General features: G+C 42.1%; 1 protein-coding gene across 1 annotated transcript in view; it reads left to right on the top strand.

The window, feature by feature from the left end:
• Positions 1 to 18490, top strand: part of LOC142103555 (vomeronasal type-2 receptor 26-like) — a 49961-nt gene that overhangs the window by 19690 nt on the left and 11781 nt on the right. The window contains exon 3 of the mRNA XM_075187621.1: positions 660 to 783. Within this exon, the coding sequence (XP_075043722.1) occupies positions 660 to 783 (124 nt within the window). The remainder of the gene's footprint in view (positions 1 to 659; positions 784 to 18490) is intronic.

Raw genomic sequence — 18490 nt, 5'->3', positions numbered from 1 at the left:
GCAGAGGTGGTTACAGAGAAATTAACACTGAAAGAGCGATTAGATAGGTAGGATGAGAACCAGGATAGGACAGTGCCTTCAAGACCTAGGGATTGTAGCGTTTGTATGAGGAGAGAGTGGTCAACAGTGTCAAATGCAGCAGAGAGATCCAGGAGAATTAGAAGAGAGTAATGGTTACTATTTTTTGCTGTGATCAAATCATTGACAACCTTGGTCAGTGCAGTCTCTGTGGAGAGTTGAGAGCGAAAGCCTGACTGTAGAGGATACAACAGGTTGTTTGCTATAAGAAAGTGTGTGAGGCGAGTGTAGGCAATTCTCTCGAGAAGCTTGGAGGGGCATGTAAGCTGGGAGATGGGGAGGTAATTTAAGAGAGAGTTAGGGTCAGAATTTTGTTTTTTTAAAATGAGAGTTATCACTGCATGCTTGAATAGTGATGGAAAAATACCAGTAGAAAGAGAGAGATTACAGATTTTAGTTAGAGGGGGAATGCGAACAGGAGACAGGGACATACCAATTTGTGAGGGAATGGGATCAAGAGGACAGGAGGTAGAGTAGTAAGATTAGAAGAGAGTAGAAACTTCCTCTTCATTTGTGGGATCAAATGAAGAGAGAGTGTCAGAGGGTGCTACAAATGATATTTTAATATTTGTATTTCCTAGGTTCCACAAGCTTTGTGTTCTGCGATCTGTCTTCCAGGAACCAGACGAGCAATAAGGAAAGGATCTCCCATATGCTGCTATGACTGTATTCCATGTTCAGAAGGAGAGATATCTAATACATCTGGTAAATATCTTATACACTTTACCTGCCTGCAGCCCTGTGCCAACTGTACAGAGAAGTAGAGATGATCTATTTATTTAATTTGATTTGAATTAATAATACACAGTTATGTAATCTTCAAATTTATCAGAAGCCCTAACATTTATTAGAATCAAATGATTTGTTTGCCTGAATTGCTCTGCTTATCTTTACAGACAGCTTCTGTAAATTCCCATAATCCTTTGCTACAATATGTAACATGCATGAACTTGACTAATATAACATCATAGTTATAAATCGTTGCTCCACTCCCGAGTTACAATTTTGCAATACTATAATGTAACTGACTAAGTCAGACTTATTGGTTACTGCTTTGAAAGTAATACCACTACTGTCATTCTAGAATTCAATTGCCTAGCAAGAAAATTCACACTACCCCCGGACCAGTCCAAGATAGTCACATGGTGCACCTGGGGCGGTCTGTGCAAGAGTAACGATTAAAAGTGTTAAAACATTAAATATATTTGTGGAACTATAAATACCATCAAGTCCTCACAACTAATGACTGCTCGAGTAATCTGCCGCATGTGGAACTACAACCACCAGCATGCGCTACCAGCCAGTGCCCACCATCATACCTAATAAAAAAAAACACATGCACACATTTATACAAACATCTTTATTAAAATAAAGACACAACAAACCTTAGTTTACCATGTTATTACACAGCTAAATCCAAAATGAATCTTCTTTATCAAGTAGTTAATATGGAATCTTCATCCACAAAAGATGCAGAGCGGTAACTAGATACTTTAGTGCCCTGGGTGAGAAACAACACTGCCCCCCCCCCCCCCACACACACACACACTCACAATTTAGGTAGGGGAAATACTGGGCACCTGTGACTATGACACGTCGCACTACCATAGTTACGGCTCGGTTGGTATATCAGCTGTCTAAGGTATCAGGGGTAAGTATTGCTGTCTGTACTACTCTACCTCACTCACCCCTCTTACCACTCACTAAATACACCACCCACCAGATAAAATACATCACCAGATACTACACTATCCCCCACTCACTGAAATAGCCCTTGTTCACCAGTACTCCCTGTTACCACACCTTACCCACTAATATGCTCCCACCCACTCCTTGGCACCATACCTCACCCACTAAAATACCCCTCACTCACCACCACTTCTTAGCACCATACCTCACCCACTACCACTCCTTGACACCATATACCACTTAAATACCCTCTCCATAATGTGACGAATAATGAAAACAGCAAAAAAAAGTCTATAACATTTTTATTTATTAAATAAATTAAATTGTCCAAACTCTCAATAGCATTCTCTGCTATTCATTTCTCATGAGTTTTTTTGTGATCGCTGCCTTGCTAGGTGGAAATGGTCAAGGAAATATTCATTGGGTAAAACGTAACTAAATGTTTTACTATATGCAGCGGTGCGATAGTGCAAGTGAGGGCGGAGAGCGGACTCCAGATCAACCACCAGCTGTATCAGACACCACCACACCAGTACAATATGGTGGCTGGTCCAGACGAGACCAGCATGAATACATCTCCATAGCAAGGCCTGGCCCCTAGTAACCAGAGCCAGTGACTTTCAAAGAAAATTAATCCCACACTGAAGCTGGCATGCCATCCCAACCTTGCACCCTGGAAGGTGGCACATATCGCATTGTCAGGGAAGCAAGGATATATATATAAATATATATATATATATATATATATTTATATTAATTGTGCGCATAGATATAGGCAGCGCTCTAAAGACCGATAAAGCAATTATAATAATTACAAACAATTCATCCAATACAGAGGGCAGAACCAGAAGCTGCACATATGTATCAAATAAATAAAATATTTTATTTAATAAATACATATAAAAATGAGGTAAAAAACAAAACACAAGATTACCACTTATACAAAAATAAACATAATACCAAAAAACATGAATTTGGAGCTCTAACTATACCCCCAACATTAAATATACATGAACAGAATGCATACATACATACATACATGCATACATACATACATACATACATACATACATATATACATCTATAGTCATGATATAAAAACTTTAATTGATTTAATAGTTTGGAGTATTATTATATATTAAGTTCAGTTATAGAACAGACTATGCCCATATTTTCAGCTCTAGCTCTGTTCCTCCTGCACGTTCTCAGTGTACAGTGTACACCTTCCTGCCAGTAACGCGGATCCTGCTGCATAGCTGAGTTGCAGACTACAGGAAGTGATTGTTTTACTTCCTGTATTGCGGTCTGGAACCAGGCGCTGCTTCTACCTGTGCAACAGGTGCACAGCTGTGGCACCGCCTGGATACCTGGGTGGTTAGGTTTGGGCAAATGGTGTGCGGCCGTGGTGCCCCCTTGACTTTGTGCCCTGGGCGGTCGCACCGCCCCCACCGCCCTCGTTACGGCTCTGCCTTATGGGCCCATCACTAATTAAGATAGGTGTTATAAACTAGAGATGAGTGGTTCAGATAGTGAGAAATCTGACCAATCTGAGTTTTGAATTTTTGAGTTGAGCCGACTTATGACTCCGTTTCTTGCGCCAAAATTGCATCTGAAAAAGAAGGAAAATGTGATTTCTGGGTAATTGCAGGATTTTGCGAATTTTGGTTCAATAAATTGCATATATAGCCCTCCCTCCTGTTCTCATCTGACATTCTACAAGAAATAGCATGTAGGGAGGAAGGTAGCTGCAAAGCTGTGCTCTGAAATTCACATGGAGAGCATTAGACAGGGTGAAAGAGTCAATTTATAATATATTACATAGCAAAAAACAGCTGTTATCTACTAATATTACTGCAGTTTATTTAGAGATCTGTCTGCTAGAATAGTGTACTGATCAATTGGGTGTCAGAGAGTTTAGAGTAGTGGCTACAGCTTGTTATTATAGTCAATGATAGTCATTACTGGGAATCAGAAAATGCCGACAACACTTACAGCGACATGCTAATCGCGAGACTATCATTCCCGTCATACTGAAAATGATGATGCTTTGAAAAATTGACAGGCAACAATTGCGCGAGACATCAACATAGCGGCACACACAGATGAACGTCAGTTTGAAGGGCGACACTTACATTCCTGCTGTTAAGGCGGCAACAGTGCCGTAACTAGACATTTTAGTGCCCTGGGCGAGACAGGGCACCGGCGCCCCCCATCTAAGTGGGAGTGGCATTTGACAAGTGGGTGTGGCCAACCTAATTTGTGGGTGTGGCTAGCATTTTACTGAAAGAATATATAATATATATATACATATCTATATATACACACACACACACCCACACACACACTGGTGGGATTCCATTAAGCTAGCTTTTTTTATATAGAAAGGAGAAGCCCTATGACATACATTACTATTTTAATATAGTACACTAAAAAGAGGCAAGATGGGAATATTAGGTCAAGTAACAGAACAGATCTTATAGGTCAGAGGGTAGTAAAGAAAATAAATGTTTACCAGTGTGCCTCCTTTAGCACTCACAAGCGCCCACAAGCAAAAAGGATATTTAATTTTGCAGAACACAAATTTTTTATTTTTTATTTTATATTTTACTTTTTTTTCTAAAATACAGACCTACTAACTTGCTGGATAAGTTAATAAATAAGCACTTTAGGTACATTCCAGATCGCTTATAGATCAATTGTTTAGTAAAACAGTTACTGGATTGTTGTAAAAGGCATTTTGCAAAAAAATGCTGGCTTTTGAATATTGAGTGACCTCCTAAGCTGAGGAAAAATACATAGCTTGCCCACACACACATAATATAAATACAATTTTACTTACCCGTCCTGTGTCCTGTGTCCTGTGTCCTGTGTCCTGTGTCCTGTGTCCTGTGTCCTGTGCTGTTACGCTGCCTCTGCCCCAGCAGTGCTCCTCGCTGAATACGACGTCACATTCAGTGGGAGCGAGGAGACTGCCGGGAGGCGCCGGGAGATCAGGTGACTTTTTTTTTTTTTTTTCCCCTCCTTTTGTATTAACTTTATTGACACGGCTGCAATTTTCTTTTTCTTTTTTTTTTTAATATGCCGGCGGGTAGGGGAAGGTAGCGGGCGGCTGCTGCGCCCTCTAGGGCTTGCGCCCGGGGCGATGGCACCGCCCGCACCACCCTAGTTACGGCTCTGGGCGGCAATGCATGGAGCCGCCGGCTGAAGAATGTATTTATAGAAAGGCTTGTACATTGTACAGCTGCTGGCTCCATGCATTGTCCCCATAACAGCAGGAATGTAAGTGTCACCCTTCAAGCTGACGTACCCCACCCATTATAGTATGTATAGTATAGACATCTGAACTAGGGATGTGCACCGGACACTTTTCGCGTTTTGGGTTTTGGGTTCTGATTAGGGATGTGCACCGGCCACTTTTTGCGTTTTGGGTTTTGGGTTCTGATTACCTTCAGGTTTTGGGTTCTAATGGGTTTTGCCAAAACACCCCCTCAAGGTTTTGGGTTTTGGGTTCTGACTTTTTTTTTAAAAAGCATAAAAACTGCTAAAATCCAGATTTTTGTTTTTGTTTCACTCCTACTCTATTATTAACCTCAATAACATTAATTTCCACTCATATCCTTTCTATTCTGAACACCTCACACCACACAATATTGTTTTTAGGCCAAAAGGTTGCACCGAGGTAGCTGGATGACTAAGCTAAGCAACACAAGTGGGCGGCACAAACACGTGGCCCATCTAGGAGTGGCACTGCAGTGGCAGACAGGATGGCAGTTTAAATCATATAATGCCAAAAAAATAGGTGCAAGATGGAATTGTCCTTGGGCCCTCCCACCCACTCTTATGTTGCGGAAAAAGGACATGCACATTTTAACAAACCAATCATTTCAGCGACAGGGCCTACCAAACTACTGTGGCTGAAATGATTGGTTTGTTTGGGTCCCCACACACAAAAAAAGCAATTCATCTCTCCCTGTACAAAGTAAACTGGCTCTACTGAGGCAAGATGTCGTCCTCATCCTTATCCTCTGATTCCTCGCCACCTTCAGTTTGTACTTCCTCATCCTCACACATTATCAATTCGTCCCTGCTGGACTCCACAATCACAGGTCCCTCTGTATTCTCTGGAGGCCATTGCTGGTCTTCATTGTAGAATTGATAATTCATTTTGATGAACGTCATCTTCTCCACATTTTGCGGAAGCAACCTCCTTCGCCGCTCACTGACCAGGTTCCCCGCTGCACTTCGGAGTACACACTGGAGGGGGGACAACTCAGGTAAAATAGAGCCAGTTTGTACAGGGGCTTCCAAACTGGCTTTTTTTCCTGCCAGTACAAGTAAGAACTGTCTGACATGTCTACTTGGATGCTGTCACCAAAGTAATCCTCCACCATTTTTTCAATGGTGACAGCATCCAATGCAGCGACAGTAGATATGTCAGCAATCGTTGGCAGGTCCTTCAGTCCGGACCAGATGTTCAAATTCGCTCCTGCCTGCTCTGCATACCCGCCAGCGGGTCATTTAGGAAATCTCAGCTGTTTCCTCGCAGCCACAGGTGTGGAAGAAAATGAAGGAGGAGCTGTTGCCATGTCACGGTCCTCTTCAGAGGACAATCTCCTGATCAGCAGGTCTTAGCACCGCTGTAGACTTGTGTCCACCGGAAAAAGAGACACAACATACGCTTTAAACCGAGGATCGAGCACGGTGGCCAGAATGTATTCCTCTGACTTTAAAAGACTGACCACCCTCGGATCCTGGCAAAGTGTACGAAGGGCTTCATCCATAAGAGCTACATGCTTTGTGGAATCGCAATGCTTTACAAGCTCCTCCTTCACTTTCTCCAGCTGCTTCTGCAACAGCCTGATCAGGGGAATCGCCTGACTCAAGCTGGCAGTGTCGGAACTGACTTCTCGTGTGGCAAGTTCAAACGGCTGGAGAACCTTGCACAACACGGAAATCAGTCTCCACTGCGCTTGACTCAGGCGCATCCCCACTCCTATGTCGTAGGTGGCTGTGTATGCTTGAATGGCCTTTTGCTGCTCCTTCATCCTCTGCAGCATATAGAGGGTGGAGTTCAGCGCGTCACAACCTCTTGTTTGAGGTGATGGCAGGGCAGGTTCAGGCGTTTTTCATGGTGCTCCAGTCTTCGGTAGGCAGTGGCAGAATGGCGAAAGTGTCCTGCAATTTTGCGGGCCACCGCAAGCATCTCCTGCACACCCCTGTCACTTTTAAGATAATGCTGCACCACCAAATTTATTGTGTGGGCAAAACATGGCACGTGCTGGAAATTGCCCATATGTAATGCCCGCACAATGTTACTGGCGTTGTCCGACACCACAAATCCCCAGGAGAGTCTAAGTGGGGTAAGCCACTGCGAGATGATTTCCCTCAGTTTTTCTAAGAGGATGTCGGCGTTGTGCCTCTTACTGAAACCGGTGATACACAACGTTGCCTGCCTTGGAATGAGCAGGCGTTTCGGAGATGCTGCTACTGATGCTGCTGCTGCTGTTGCTGCTGAAGGCGATGCATCTACCCAGTGGGCTGTCACAGTCATATAGTCCTTAGTTTGCCCTGAACCACTTGTCCACATGTCCGTGGTTAAGTGGACAGTGGGTACAACCGCATTTTTCAGAGCACTGAGGACACTTTTTCGTACTTCTCTGTACATCCCGGGTATCGCCTGCCTAGTGAAGTGGAATCTAGACGGGATTTGGTACCAGGAACACAATACCTCCATCAACCGTCTAAATGCCACTCCACTGATGGCGGACACCGGACGCACGTAGCACTAACACCAACATAGCTGTCAAGGCCGCAGTTATCCGCTTTGCCATAGGATGACTACTGTCGTACTTCGTCCTTATGGCAAACGACTGTTGTACGGTCAATTGCTTAGTGAAAGACATAGCGGTCTTACGACTTCCCCTCTGGGAAGATGACCGACTCCCAGCAGCAACAGCAGCAGCGGCAGTAGTAGGCGTAGCGCTGCAGGATCCTCCGGAAGAATCCCGGATTGAAGAGGACTCAGTCATGCCTGTGACATGGCCTGCAGGACTACCTACGATCCGGATCGAGGAGGAAATTGACGAAGAGGGTGTTGCTGGTGTGGATACAACAGGATCAAGGGATTTAGGTGTCCCTGGACTGCTGACGGTCCTAGCCACAGTTCCTGAACTAAGCACAGAATGATAAAGGGTCTTCAGGTGACGTATAAGGGAGGATTTCCCTAGGTGGCCAAGATCCTTACCCCTGCTTATTGCAGCTTTACATAAGCTACATATGGCAATACATTTGTTTTCCGGATTGGGATAGAAATAATTCCAGACCGAAGAGGTATTCTGCCCAGGCATGACGATGGGCTTTTTCATCCCATGGACAACAACTGTTTCCCCCCCCTGGTGCCTCATTTAAGCAGACCACATTAGCATCCTTCTCGTCAACTTCCTCCTCAGCGCCAGCTACATCAATATCCTCCTCCTGGTGTACAACATTGACACCTTCAATAACAAAATCTGAAACTGCACTGTGGGTGATCCTTCTAGCATATGCAGAGGGCATGCTGCAAATGGTGGAAGGAGCCACCTCTTCCCGTACAGTGATGGGAAGGTCAGGCATCGCAACCACCAACACCCTTGGACTCTCCTTGGGGATTTGTGATGCCATGTCTTTAGAAGGCAGAGTTCTTTGCTGTGTTTTTATTGACAGCTTAACTCTCTTAAATTTTCTAGAGGGGGGGATGAGGAGTGCTTAGATCGTTGTGTGAAGCTGAACCACTAGTCATGAACACGGGCCAGGGCCTAAACCGTTCCTTGTCACTCCGTGTCGTAAATGGCATATTGGCAAGTTTACGTTTCTCCTCAGATGATTTTAATTTATTTTTTTGATCATTTTAGTGAACTTTGGCTTTTTGGATTTTACATGCCCTCTACTGACATTGGGCATCGGCCTTGGCAGACGACGTTGATGGCATTTCATCGTTTATGTCATGACTAGTGGCAGCAGCTTCAGCGTTAGGAGGAAGTGGTTCTTGATCTTTCCCTACTTTATCCTCCAAATTTTTGTTCTCCATTATATGCAGCACAAGAGAGTGTACCCCTAAACCACACACACTCGGCAAAGCCTTTAAAAATTATATGCGGCACAGGAGAGTACCACTGGACTGGAGTTATATGGCTGTACCACTGGACTTATACGGCAGGATCACTGGACTTATACAGCAGTATCACTGGACTTATACGGCAGGATCAGTGGACTTATAGGGCAGTACCACTGGACTTATATGGCAGTACCACTGGACTGGACTTAAGCAGCACAGGACAGAACCACTGGACTTATGCAGTACAGGACACCACCACTGGACTTTTGCAGCACAAGACAGCACCATTGGTTTTATATGACTGTACCACTGGACTGGACTTATATGGCAGTACCACTGGACTGGACTTAAGCAGCACAGGACAGCACGACTGGATTTAAATGGCTGTACCACTGGACTGGACACAGGACAGCACCACTGGACTGGACTTATATGGCAGTGCCACTGGACTGGACTTAAGCAGCACAGGACAACACCACTGGAATTATGGCAGCACCACCACTGGACTGAGCAGGACAGAGCACAGGACAGCACCACTGGACTGAGCAGGACAGCACAACTGAACTGAGCAGGACAGAGCACAGGACAGCACCTCTAAATTGAGCAGGACAGAGGACACCACCACACACCCTCCCTCTTCCCTCTCCAATGCCCGAGTGAAGATGGCGGAGGGAAGCGCTGAATAATATGAATCCGGATCTCGCAAGATCAGACGGCGGGATGATGACGTTTTGCCTCGTTCTGAGTTTTGCGTCGGGCGGGAATCCCCGAACAGTGCTCGGATCCGGGCTCGGATCGGCACTGTTCGGGGGTGTTCGGATTTCAAAAATCTGAACCCGCTCACCCCTAATCTGAACAAGTTTATAGTGCAGAAAAACAGGGTGCTGTTGCTGTATGGCTTTGATCAGCACACCCGAAAAAACAAATAGATTTCTTGCTTCTAAAATCTGAACAAGATTATATATATTATCTTTTATTTTATATTATATTTTATAATATATTCACTTTCAGCCATGTTTTGCCTTGAATTAGTTTGGTGAACAAATGTAAATTCCCTCCCCCATCTCTTAGTATGGGGTTGTGGGAACACCTTAGTAGCAGCTCAGATTAGCATATGAAATGCTGTTAGCTAGTTCTTGTGGAAAGTTAACGCCACCCAGAAGTGAGGTGTTATCTTATGTAACAAAGAGCACAGTGGTCCTTTTTGCTGGCTTTTCTCACCCTAGTAACACACATGGCCCAACTGCTGGAAACAGCAATTTTCCCTTCCGAGCGTGATTATTTGTCCCATCCCCCCTGCTGCAATTTATTGTTTATTCCAGGTGTTACTACTGGCCTGGAATTGAAAGACCATATCCTTTATAAGCATTATGGACCAAATTTCATATAATTTAAACCACTAAGTGACGACAGGGATCTGTAGACTGCCTGCTCTTTTAACATTGCCATAAGAATTTTTTCAATGTTATCCTGTACCTGGGAAAATGTTACGTTTTATACCCTTTTTAGCATTACTATTATCCCCCATTTTTCTCATTTCCAACGATCTATGTATCAATTGGGACGGGGAAGTAAAGGAATCCTGTTCTTAGTAACCTATGGAGACAGAAAGAAATGTGAGTATACATAATACATATGTCACATAACGTCATTTTATCTAATCATATCTCCTAGGACACACAATGTTTAGAGTATATTGTTTTGTATATTGTTGATAGCAATATTCCCATGAAGAACAACATTAAACATTTGACCTTTTAAAACATATTTAACAGCTTTATAAATTGTGTACATTACCACCTCTGCTGGGTAGCGGATATGAATATCCATTACTGATTTTCTCTCTGTCTAAAAAAAACTGATTAAGGCACGTATAATAAATTTTCATATGATAAATAGATCCACTGGAAAGGACTATATACAACTACAAGGTAGTAGTTAAATACTCCTAAGAATTAGGGATGTGCACCGGCGACTTTTGAGGTCTCGTGTTTTGGATCCGGATTTTCGTTATTTTTGGGGTTCGGATTTGTCTCGCAAAACACTTGACGAAAGGTCTCGGTTCGGATTTAAGGTTTTGGATTCAGATTTTTTTTGAAAAAAACATAAAAAGTTTAAAAATCAGGTTTTTGGGCTTATTTTCACTCCTACGCTATTATTAACCTCAATAACATTCAATAACAAGCATTTCCACTAATTTACAGTGTATTCTGAACACCTCACAATATAGTTATTAGTCCAAAATGTTGCAACAAGGTATCTTTCTGGACTGCGTAGAGGAGTGGGTCACCACAATATAGATACCGTATATACTCGAGTATAAGTCGACCCGAATATAAGCCGAGGCACTTAATTTTACCACAAAAAACTGGGAAAACTTATTGACTCGAGTATAAGCCTAGGGTGGGAAATGCAGCAGCTACTGGTAAGTTTCAAAAATAAAAACAGTGCTGGATATCGTTAACACTGGGCTCCAAATAATACAAACGTGAGGTTGTAAATGAATATATCAAAATCTATTGTTATTAAACATCAATAAAATTTTATAAGTACATAATATATACCCATATCCTAATAAATGGTACACAAATGGTTAAACTAAATCCTCTGCACCTGGTATCAAGCCTAATAGGTGAACACAGATATAAATAACATTCACTAAAGACAACTCAGATCATTAATATATAAATCAATGAGACAGTCTGTGAATACTAAATACATGTGCCAGTTAAGTTTATTCGCCTTTAGAAGGTGATGAGCAGTTACTCCTAAGTGTTCAGAACAGTACAGTAATTTAGGCTTTAGTAATGCAAAAGATGCTGCACATACACTAAATAGAATTTGATATAATAGCTCAGATAAAGATAAGTTTGATTTTGTTTGCTGGAAGAAACATTTTAACAGAACAATACAATTTGCTTTGTGTGATTTAACCCTTATTATACTTGAAGTTTGGGATGTTTTTAGACTTTTCAATGATTTCACAGTTATGCAAAAGAATCTTCAGACACTTATTAATAGGTGACAAAAAATGAAAATATTGGACTTTATAAAACTGCTGCAAATAATTGCAGTGGACAAGTCAGGGTACTCACATGTGTCTCTGACCAGCGGGGCTAGATGGAAATGTCCCGGTCTTTAGCTTTGACTGACAGGCTCCTTTTCATTTAACTTTATTGTTCCATGTGCAATGAACACACAAAAACGGGCTACAATAAAATGGTGGCTGACAGTGATCCACAGAGGCTGCAGATGCCTGCAGATGAGCGGGGTAGACTGGAAAACGGAGACCAGGTAAGTGGGACTCGAGTATAAGCCAAGGGGGCTTTTTTCAGCACAAAAAATGTGCTGAAAAACTCGGCTTATACACGAGTATATACGGTAATAAGAAAACCATCAACTTGTATGATTCGCACCAATAAATGTACCTGGACTGCGTAGAGGAGTGGGTCACCACAATATATATTAAAAACCCTGAACTTGTATGATTTGCAGCAATAAATGTACCTGGACTGCGTAGAGGAGTGGGTCACCACAATATATATTAAAAACCCTGAACTTGTATGATTCGCAGCAATAAATGTACCTGGACTGCGTAGAGGAGTGGGTCACCACAATATATATTAAAAACCCTGAACTTGTATGATTCGCACCAATAAATGTATCTGGACTGCGTAGAGGAGTGGGTCACCACAATATATATAATAAGAAAACCATCAACTTGTATGATTCGCAGCAATAAATGTACCTGGACTGCGTAGAGGAGTGGGTCACCACAATATATATTAAAAACCCTGAACTTGTATGATTCGCACCAATAAATGTACCTGGACTGCGTAGAGGAGTGGGTCACCACAATATATATTAAAAACCCTGAACTTGTATGATTCGCACCAATAAATGTACCTGGACTGCGTAGAGGAGTGGGTCACCACAATATATATTAAAAACCCTGAACTTGTATGATTCGCACCAATAAATGTACCTGGACTGCGTAGAGGAGTGGGCACTGGGCACCACAATAAAAAATATATAGAAAACCTTCAACAGGTCTGAATTACACCCAAAAATAGTATCTGGACTGCATAGAGGACTGGCCACTGGCCACCACAATATAATATATAGAAAACCTTCAACAGGTCAGAATTACACCCAAAAATAGTATCTGGACTGCATAGAGGACTGGCCACTGGCCACCACAATATAATATATAGAAAACCTTCAACAGGTCTGAATTACACCCAAAAATAGTATCTGGGCTGCATAGAGGACTGGCCACTGGCCACCACAATATAATATATAGAAAACCTTCAACAGGTCAGAATTACACCCAAAAATAGTATCTGGACTGCGTAGAGTAGTGGGCACTGGGCACCACAATAAAAAATATATAGAAAACCTTCAACAGGTCAGAATTACACTCAAAAATAGTATCTGGACTGCATAAAGGACTGGCCACTGGCCACCACAATATAATATATAGAAAACCTTCAACAGGTCAGAATTACACCCAAAAATAGTATCTGGACTGCGTGGAGTAGTGGGCACTGGGCACCACAATAAAATATATAAAAAACCTTCAACAGGTCTGCATTACACTGCACATACGGCTGCTCCTCCATCCTCTCCATCATATACATATTGGAGTTTCAGCGTGTGACAACCTCTTGTTTTTGATAATGTCAGTGCATTTTGAATATTTTTCAATTTGCCCCACACCACTGAATGTACTTCATCTATGATACGCATCTATCTATCTTGACTGCGTAGTGTGGTGGCCCCAGTACACAATTTGGTACCGAGGCCACAATATAATTAAAAAACCCTCCACGGGTCAGAATTCCACCAAAAAAGGATATGGACTGCGTAGTGTGGTGGCCCCGGTACACAATTTGGTACCGAGGCCACAATATAATTAAAAAATTGGGCATCAACTGTCACCGTTGTTTAATATCTGATACACCTAAATATGGACTGCACAGTGGAGTGGCCCCGGTAGTAAATTTGGTGCCGGGGCCACAATACCTCCTCCAACTTCCAAGTGTAGTGTTTATAAAGACAGACAGCGTCGAAGTGTTATTAGTTGACTTTCTTAACCCTAAAATTGTCCCTGTTGCAAATATTCGTGCAATGGACAGTTACTTTTTTATTGAAAGACTCAAGCTTTCAAGTGTAGTGTTTATAAAATATAAACAACAATACAGTAGTTTTAGAGCACGTCAATACCTCTTGTTTTAAATTATGACAGGGCATTTTACTTTTGGTTTAATTTCTTGAATTTGTTTAAATTTGGTTTTACTTTTTGAACATGGCAAACGACTGTTGATTGGTCATATAATGCAAAAAAAAAAGTTCCAAGATGGAATTGTCCTTGGGCCCTCACACCCACCCTTATGTTGTTGAAATAGGACATGCACACTTTAACAAACCAATCATTTCAGCGACAGGGCCTACCAAACAACTGTGGCTGAAATGATTGGTTTGTTTGGGCCCCCACACCAATAAAACAATTCATCTCTCCCTGTACAAACTAAACAGGCTCTACTGAGGAAAGATGTGGTCCTCATCCTCAACCTCTGATTCCTCTCCCCCTACAGTGTGTACTTCCTCCTCCTCACACATTATCAATTCGTCCCCGCTGGACTCCACAACCACAGTCCCTCTGTACTGTCTGGAGGGCAGTGCTGTACTTCATTGAGGAATTGATTATTCAATTTTATAAACATCATTTTTTCAACGTTGTGAGGAAGCAACCTCCTTCGCCGCTCACTGACCAGGTTCCCCGCTGCACTAAAAACTCTTTCCGAGTACACACTGGAGGGAGGACAACTCAGTTAAAAAATAGAGCCAGTTTGTACAGGGGCTTCCAAACTACCTTTTGGAGTTCTACCACGTCACTACTTCTAGTTAATTTAGATTGCAAGGCTTGTAAATATAAATACTTTGAAGATAAAAAAAGCAGGCTGCACAGACTGTGGAGCTAGAAAGTGAAATTAAATGGACCACGTTACTTTGGTGGCTATCTATGCCCCCCCGCGCTACACTTGTAGTTGAATATAAATAAAGCAGCCTGCATAGACTGTAGAACTAGAAATTCAAATATACAAAGAAATGGACAAAGGCAGTTTGGTATCTGTCTGCATCAGATCCCCTCTCCACTAGGAGTAAAACAGAAAACTTTTCAGCCGTTATATAATCTAGAATATAAATAGAAATTGAGAAAGGCAATTTGGTATCTGTCTGCATCATAATCATCAACATCCTCCTCAGTGCCAGCTACATCAATATCCTCCTCCCAGTGTGCAACATTCACACCTTCATTAGCCAAATCTGTAACTGGACTGTGGGTGATCCTTCCAGCATATGCAGAGGGCGTGCTGCAAATGCTGGATGGAGTCACCTCTTCCCGTACAGTGATGGGAAGGTCAGGGTTCACAACCAACAACACCCTTAGACTCGCCTTGGGGATTTGTGATGTCATCTGTTTAGAAGGCAGAGTTCTTTGCTGTTTTGTTGTTGTTGCTGACAGCATAACTCTCTTAAATTTTTTGTAGGGGGGGAAGAGGGCTTAGATACTTGAGTGAAGCTGGACCACTAGTCATGAACACGGGCCAGGGCCTAAGCCGTTCCTTGCCACTACGTGTCGTAAATGGCATATTGCCAACTTTACGTTTCTTCTCAGATGATTTTAAGTTTCTCTTTTTGCTATTTTTTGAGAACTTGGGCTTTTTAGATTTTACATGCCCTGTACTAGGAGATTGGGCATCGGGCTTGCCAGACGACGTTGATGGCATTTCATCGTCTATGTCATGACTAGTGGCAGCAGCTTCAGCATTAGGAGGAAGTGGGTCTTGATCTTTCCCTACTTTATCCTCCAAATTTTGGTTTTCCATTATATGTAGCACAAGAGAGCGTACCCCTAAAGCCACACACACTCGGCAAAGCCTTTAAAAATTATATGCGGCACAGGAGAGTAGCACTGGACTTATACTGCTGAATCAGTGAACTTTGTAATAGCAGTACCACTGGACTTATACACTGCTGAATTAGTGAACCTTGTAATAGCAGTACCACTGGACTTTTACTGCTGAATGTGTGAACTTGGTAATATTGCAGTACCAATGGGCTTATATACTGCTGGATTGGCTTTGCAAATTTGGTTATAATTTTTTTTTTTTTTTTTTATTTTAATTTTTTTTATAACTTTTTTTTTATTTTTTAAAAACTTGGGAATAATGGGGAAATAACTATGCCCTTAGAAGCACAGAGCACAGGACACAGCACCACTGGACTGAACAGGACACAGCGCAGGACCCAGCAGCACTACTGAACTCAGCAGGACAGAGCACAGGACACAGCACCACTGGACTGAGCACAGCACAGCACAGCACTGAACAGCACGAGATATAGCAGGACAGAGGACCACCTAACACACCCTCCCTCTACCCTGATCAATGCCCGAGTGAAGATGGCGGCGACTAGCGGGGAATTTATAGGATCCGAGTATCGCGAGATCCGACAATGGGATTATGAGTCAGAGCCTCAGTTTCAGATTTGAATTTGGCGCCAATACCCGGATCTGTCTCGGATCCGACTCGGATCGGCAACGTTCGGGTGGGCTCGGATTTCAAAAATCCGAGTGCGCTCATCTCTACTAAGAATAAGCCTACTACTCAAGCTTATCATATACATAAAGGCAACAAAGGATATCGTAATGATTAACTACAAATACTAATAAATTACAAATGCTACGTAGGTGCTCAGACCTTCAGTTGCATAAACTGCATGTGTGTATTCCAGTGAACACACAAATTTGTGAATTAGCAGCTCCACCATTTTTTGAGTGACAGCAATCTTACTCCATGATAGTGCTGAATCTGCAGGTAACCACAGGATGTGATGACATACCATGTCTGTATTGCACAAGGAACTCGTCCTTCTCCTTTAACCTTCGCAATTTCGTTACTCTTTTGAGTTTAAGTAGAAGAGTTTTGATAATATTTTAAAATTTTACCTGGTGTGTAAGTATAACAAGCCTTAATCAGACATATTAAAATGTATGGTTTTTTGCCTGTGGAATATCATAGATTTTTGTAAAGTTAAAATAATTATGATATGAATTTCAGAAACAAAGAATTTGACAGCATATAGACTGACATGGCTCATCTAGTTTCTACTATTTTTCTTAATCCCTACTAACTAAGCATGTTTATGTTACTATATTTATATAATCATTTACTATCTCTGTTGGATGCCTATTCCACCTATCCACTACTGTTTTGGTAAAGTAATTTTTCCGCAGCTTTCCTCTAAACCTAGTAACCTCCATTTCCAGTCCATGTTTTTTCTCACTCATGTGACCCCCTGTGTCGGGAACATAGAGAGCTTGCAGTTATTTATAAGGGATAATTCATAACTGCAGTGTAAATAGGTTACATCAAATGAATCCATTGATAAGTTTAAAGTGTAAAATTTAAAGGCAGAGAGGCTGATGTAAATGTGTTTGATGGCTTTGCACATCCCAGTGTTAGAAGATAAGCATGTCACCTTTAGCAGCTTCAAAGATCTTTTACTGTTAGCTTTAGACACTTGAATAAATTTTGTGGGGCCGATCACAGCTGGAGATCCTGGTAGGCAGCATGTGGAAGCCTATACAGCTATACAGAAAAATATTCAAAGGAAAAAGTTGTCATAGTTCATATTTTGGGAAATCTGGGAGGCACTCCATACTGAGGAGCAAAAATCACATCAGGGTTGTCAATGACAGGTACGGGTGGTATCCGTGAACAGCTAAAATCACATATCTTTGGAAAAGGCATGTCACATTGTCATAATTCCATTATGTTTGGTATTTAAACGTGTGGGAGATTATGACCAACTACAGTAACACCCAGGGGACACACCTGCCTCACTATTAGCATTAAACACTGCCCCTGTGAAGACCATCCCATTTGAGTTTGCTTAAAAACCTGTGTTTTGAAGGGGCAAGTTGTCAGACTTTTTGGGGAAATCAAGTTACATTGATAAGCTGTCCATCTTCCTAGCCTATTCCCCATGGCGCAGATTATGCAACCCAAGTAAGTGCTATTCTGAATGTAACCCTTTAAATTTTAAACTGCTTTGCTTGTTATGTCAATATATTAATTGTTATTCATTATTTTTTTATCTGTATGCCCTGTATTTTTGTATATTAAATCTATAATTTAATAAGTTGGACCTTGATACTCTAACAAATCCATTAGCCTGTTTAGAAGAGGCAGATTGCTCGACCAAGTTAACCCTTGGAATGCCAGTGTGTGATTTGTTGATACATTTGATTAACAAGCTGTGTGTGCTTGCATTTACATTTGTGTAACAGTCTGAAGGTGTGAAGAGGTAACCCTTTGTAGACTGGTGTGGGTCTTGCTAGTTTGTGGATAACTAGAAGCCTGTGTGCCAGTGTGGGACAGTGTATTGGGGTCCTATTTTCCCGCAACCAATAGGTAGTGGCAAAATCGGAAGTGTCTGGGGGTGTGAGAGCATTGTGTTTGGGGGCGATTCGGTAGGTCTATAACCTGTGTGATTGGTAGAGAGAGACTGCGGGCTGAAATCGTGTGTGACCTCATATGGCGAACACGCCAAAGTCACGGC

This window comes from Mixophyes fleayi, chromosome 1 (assembly GCF_038048845.1).
Source record: "Mixophyes fleayi isolate aMixFle1 chromosome 1, aMixFle1.hap1, whole genome shotgun sequence".
NCBI lineage: Eukaryota > Metazoa > Chordata > Amphibia > Anura > Limnodynastidae > Mixophyes > Mixophyes fleayi.
This window is presented reverse-complemented; position numbering and strand designations above follow the sequence as displayed.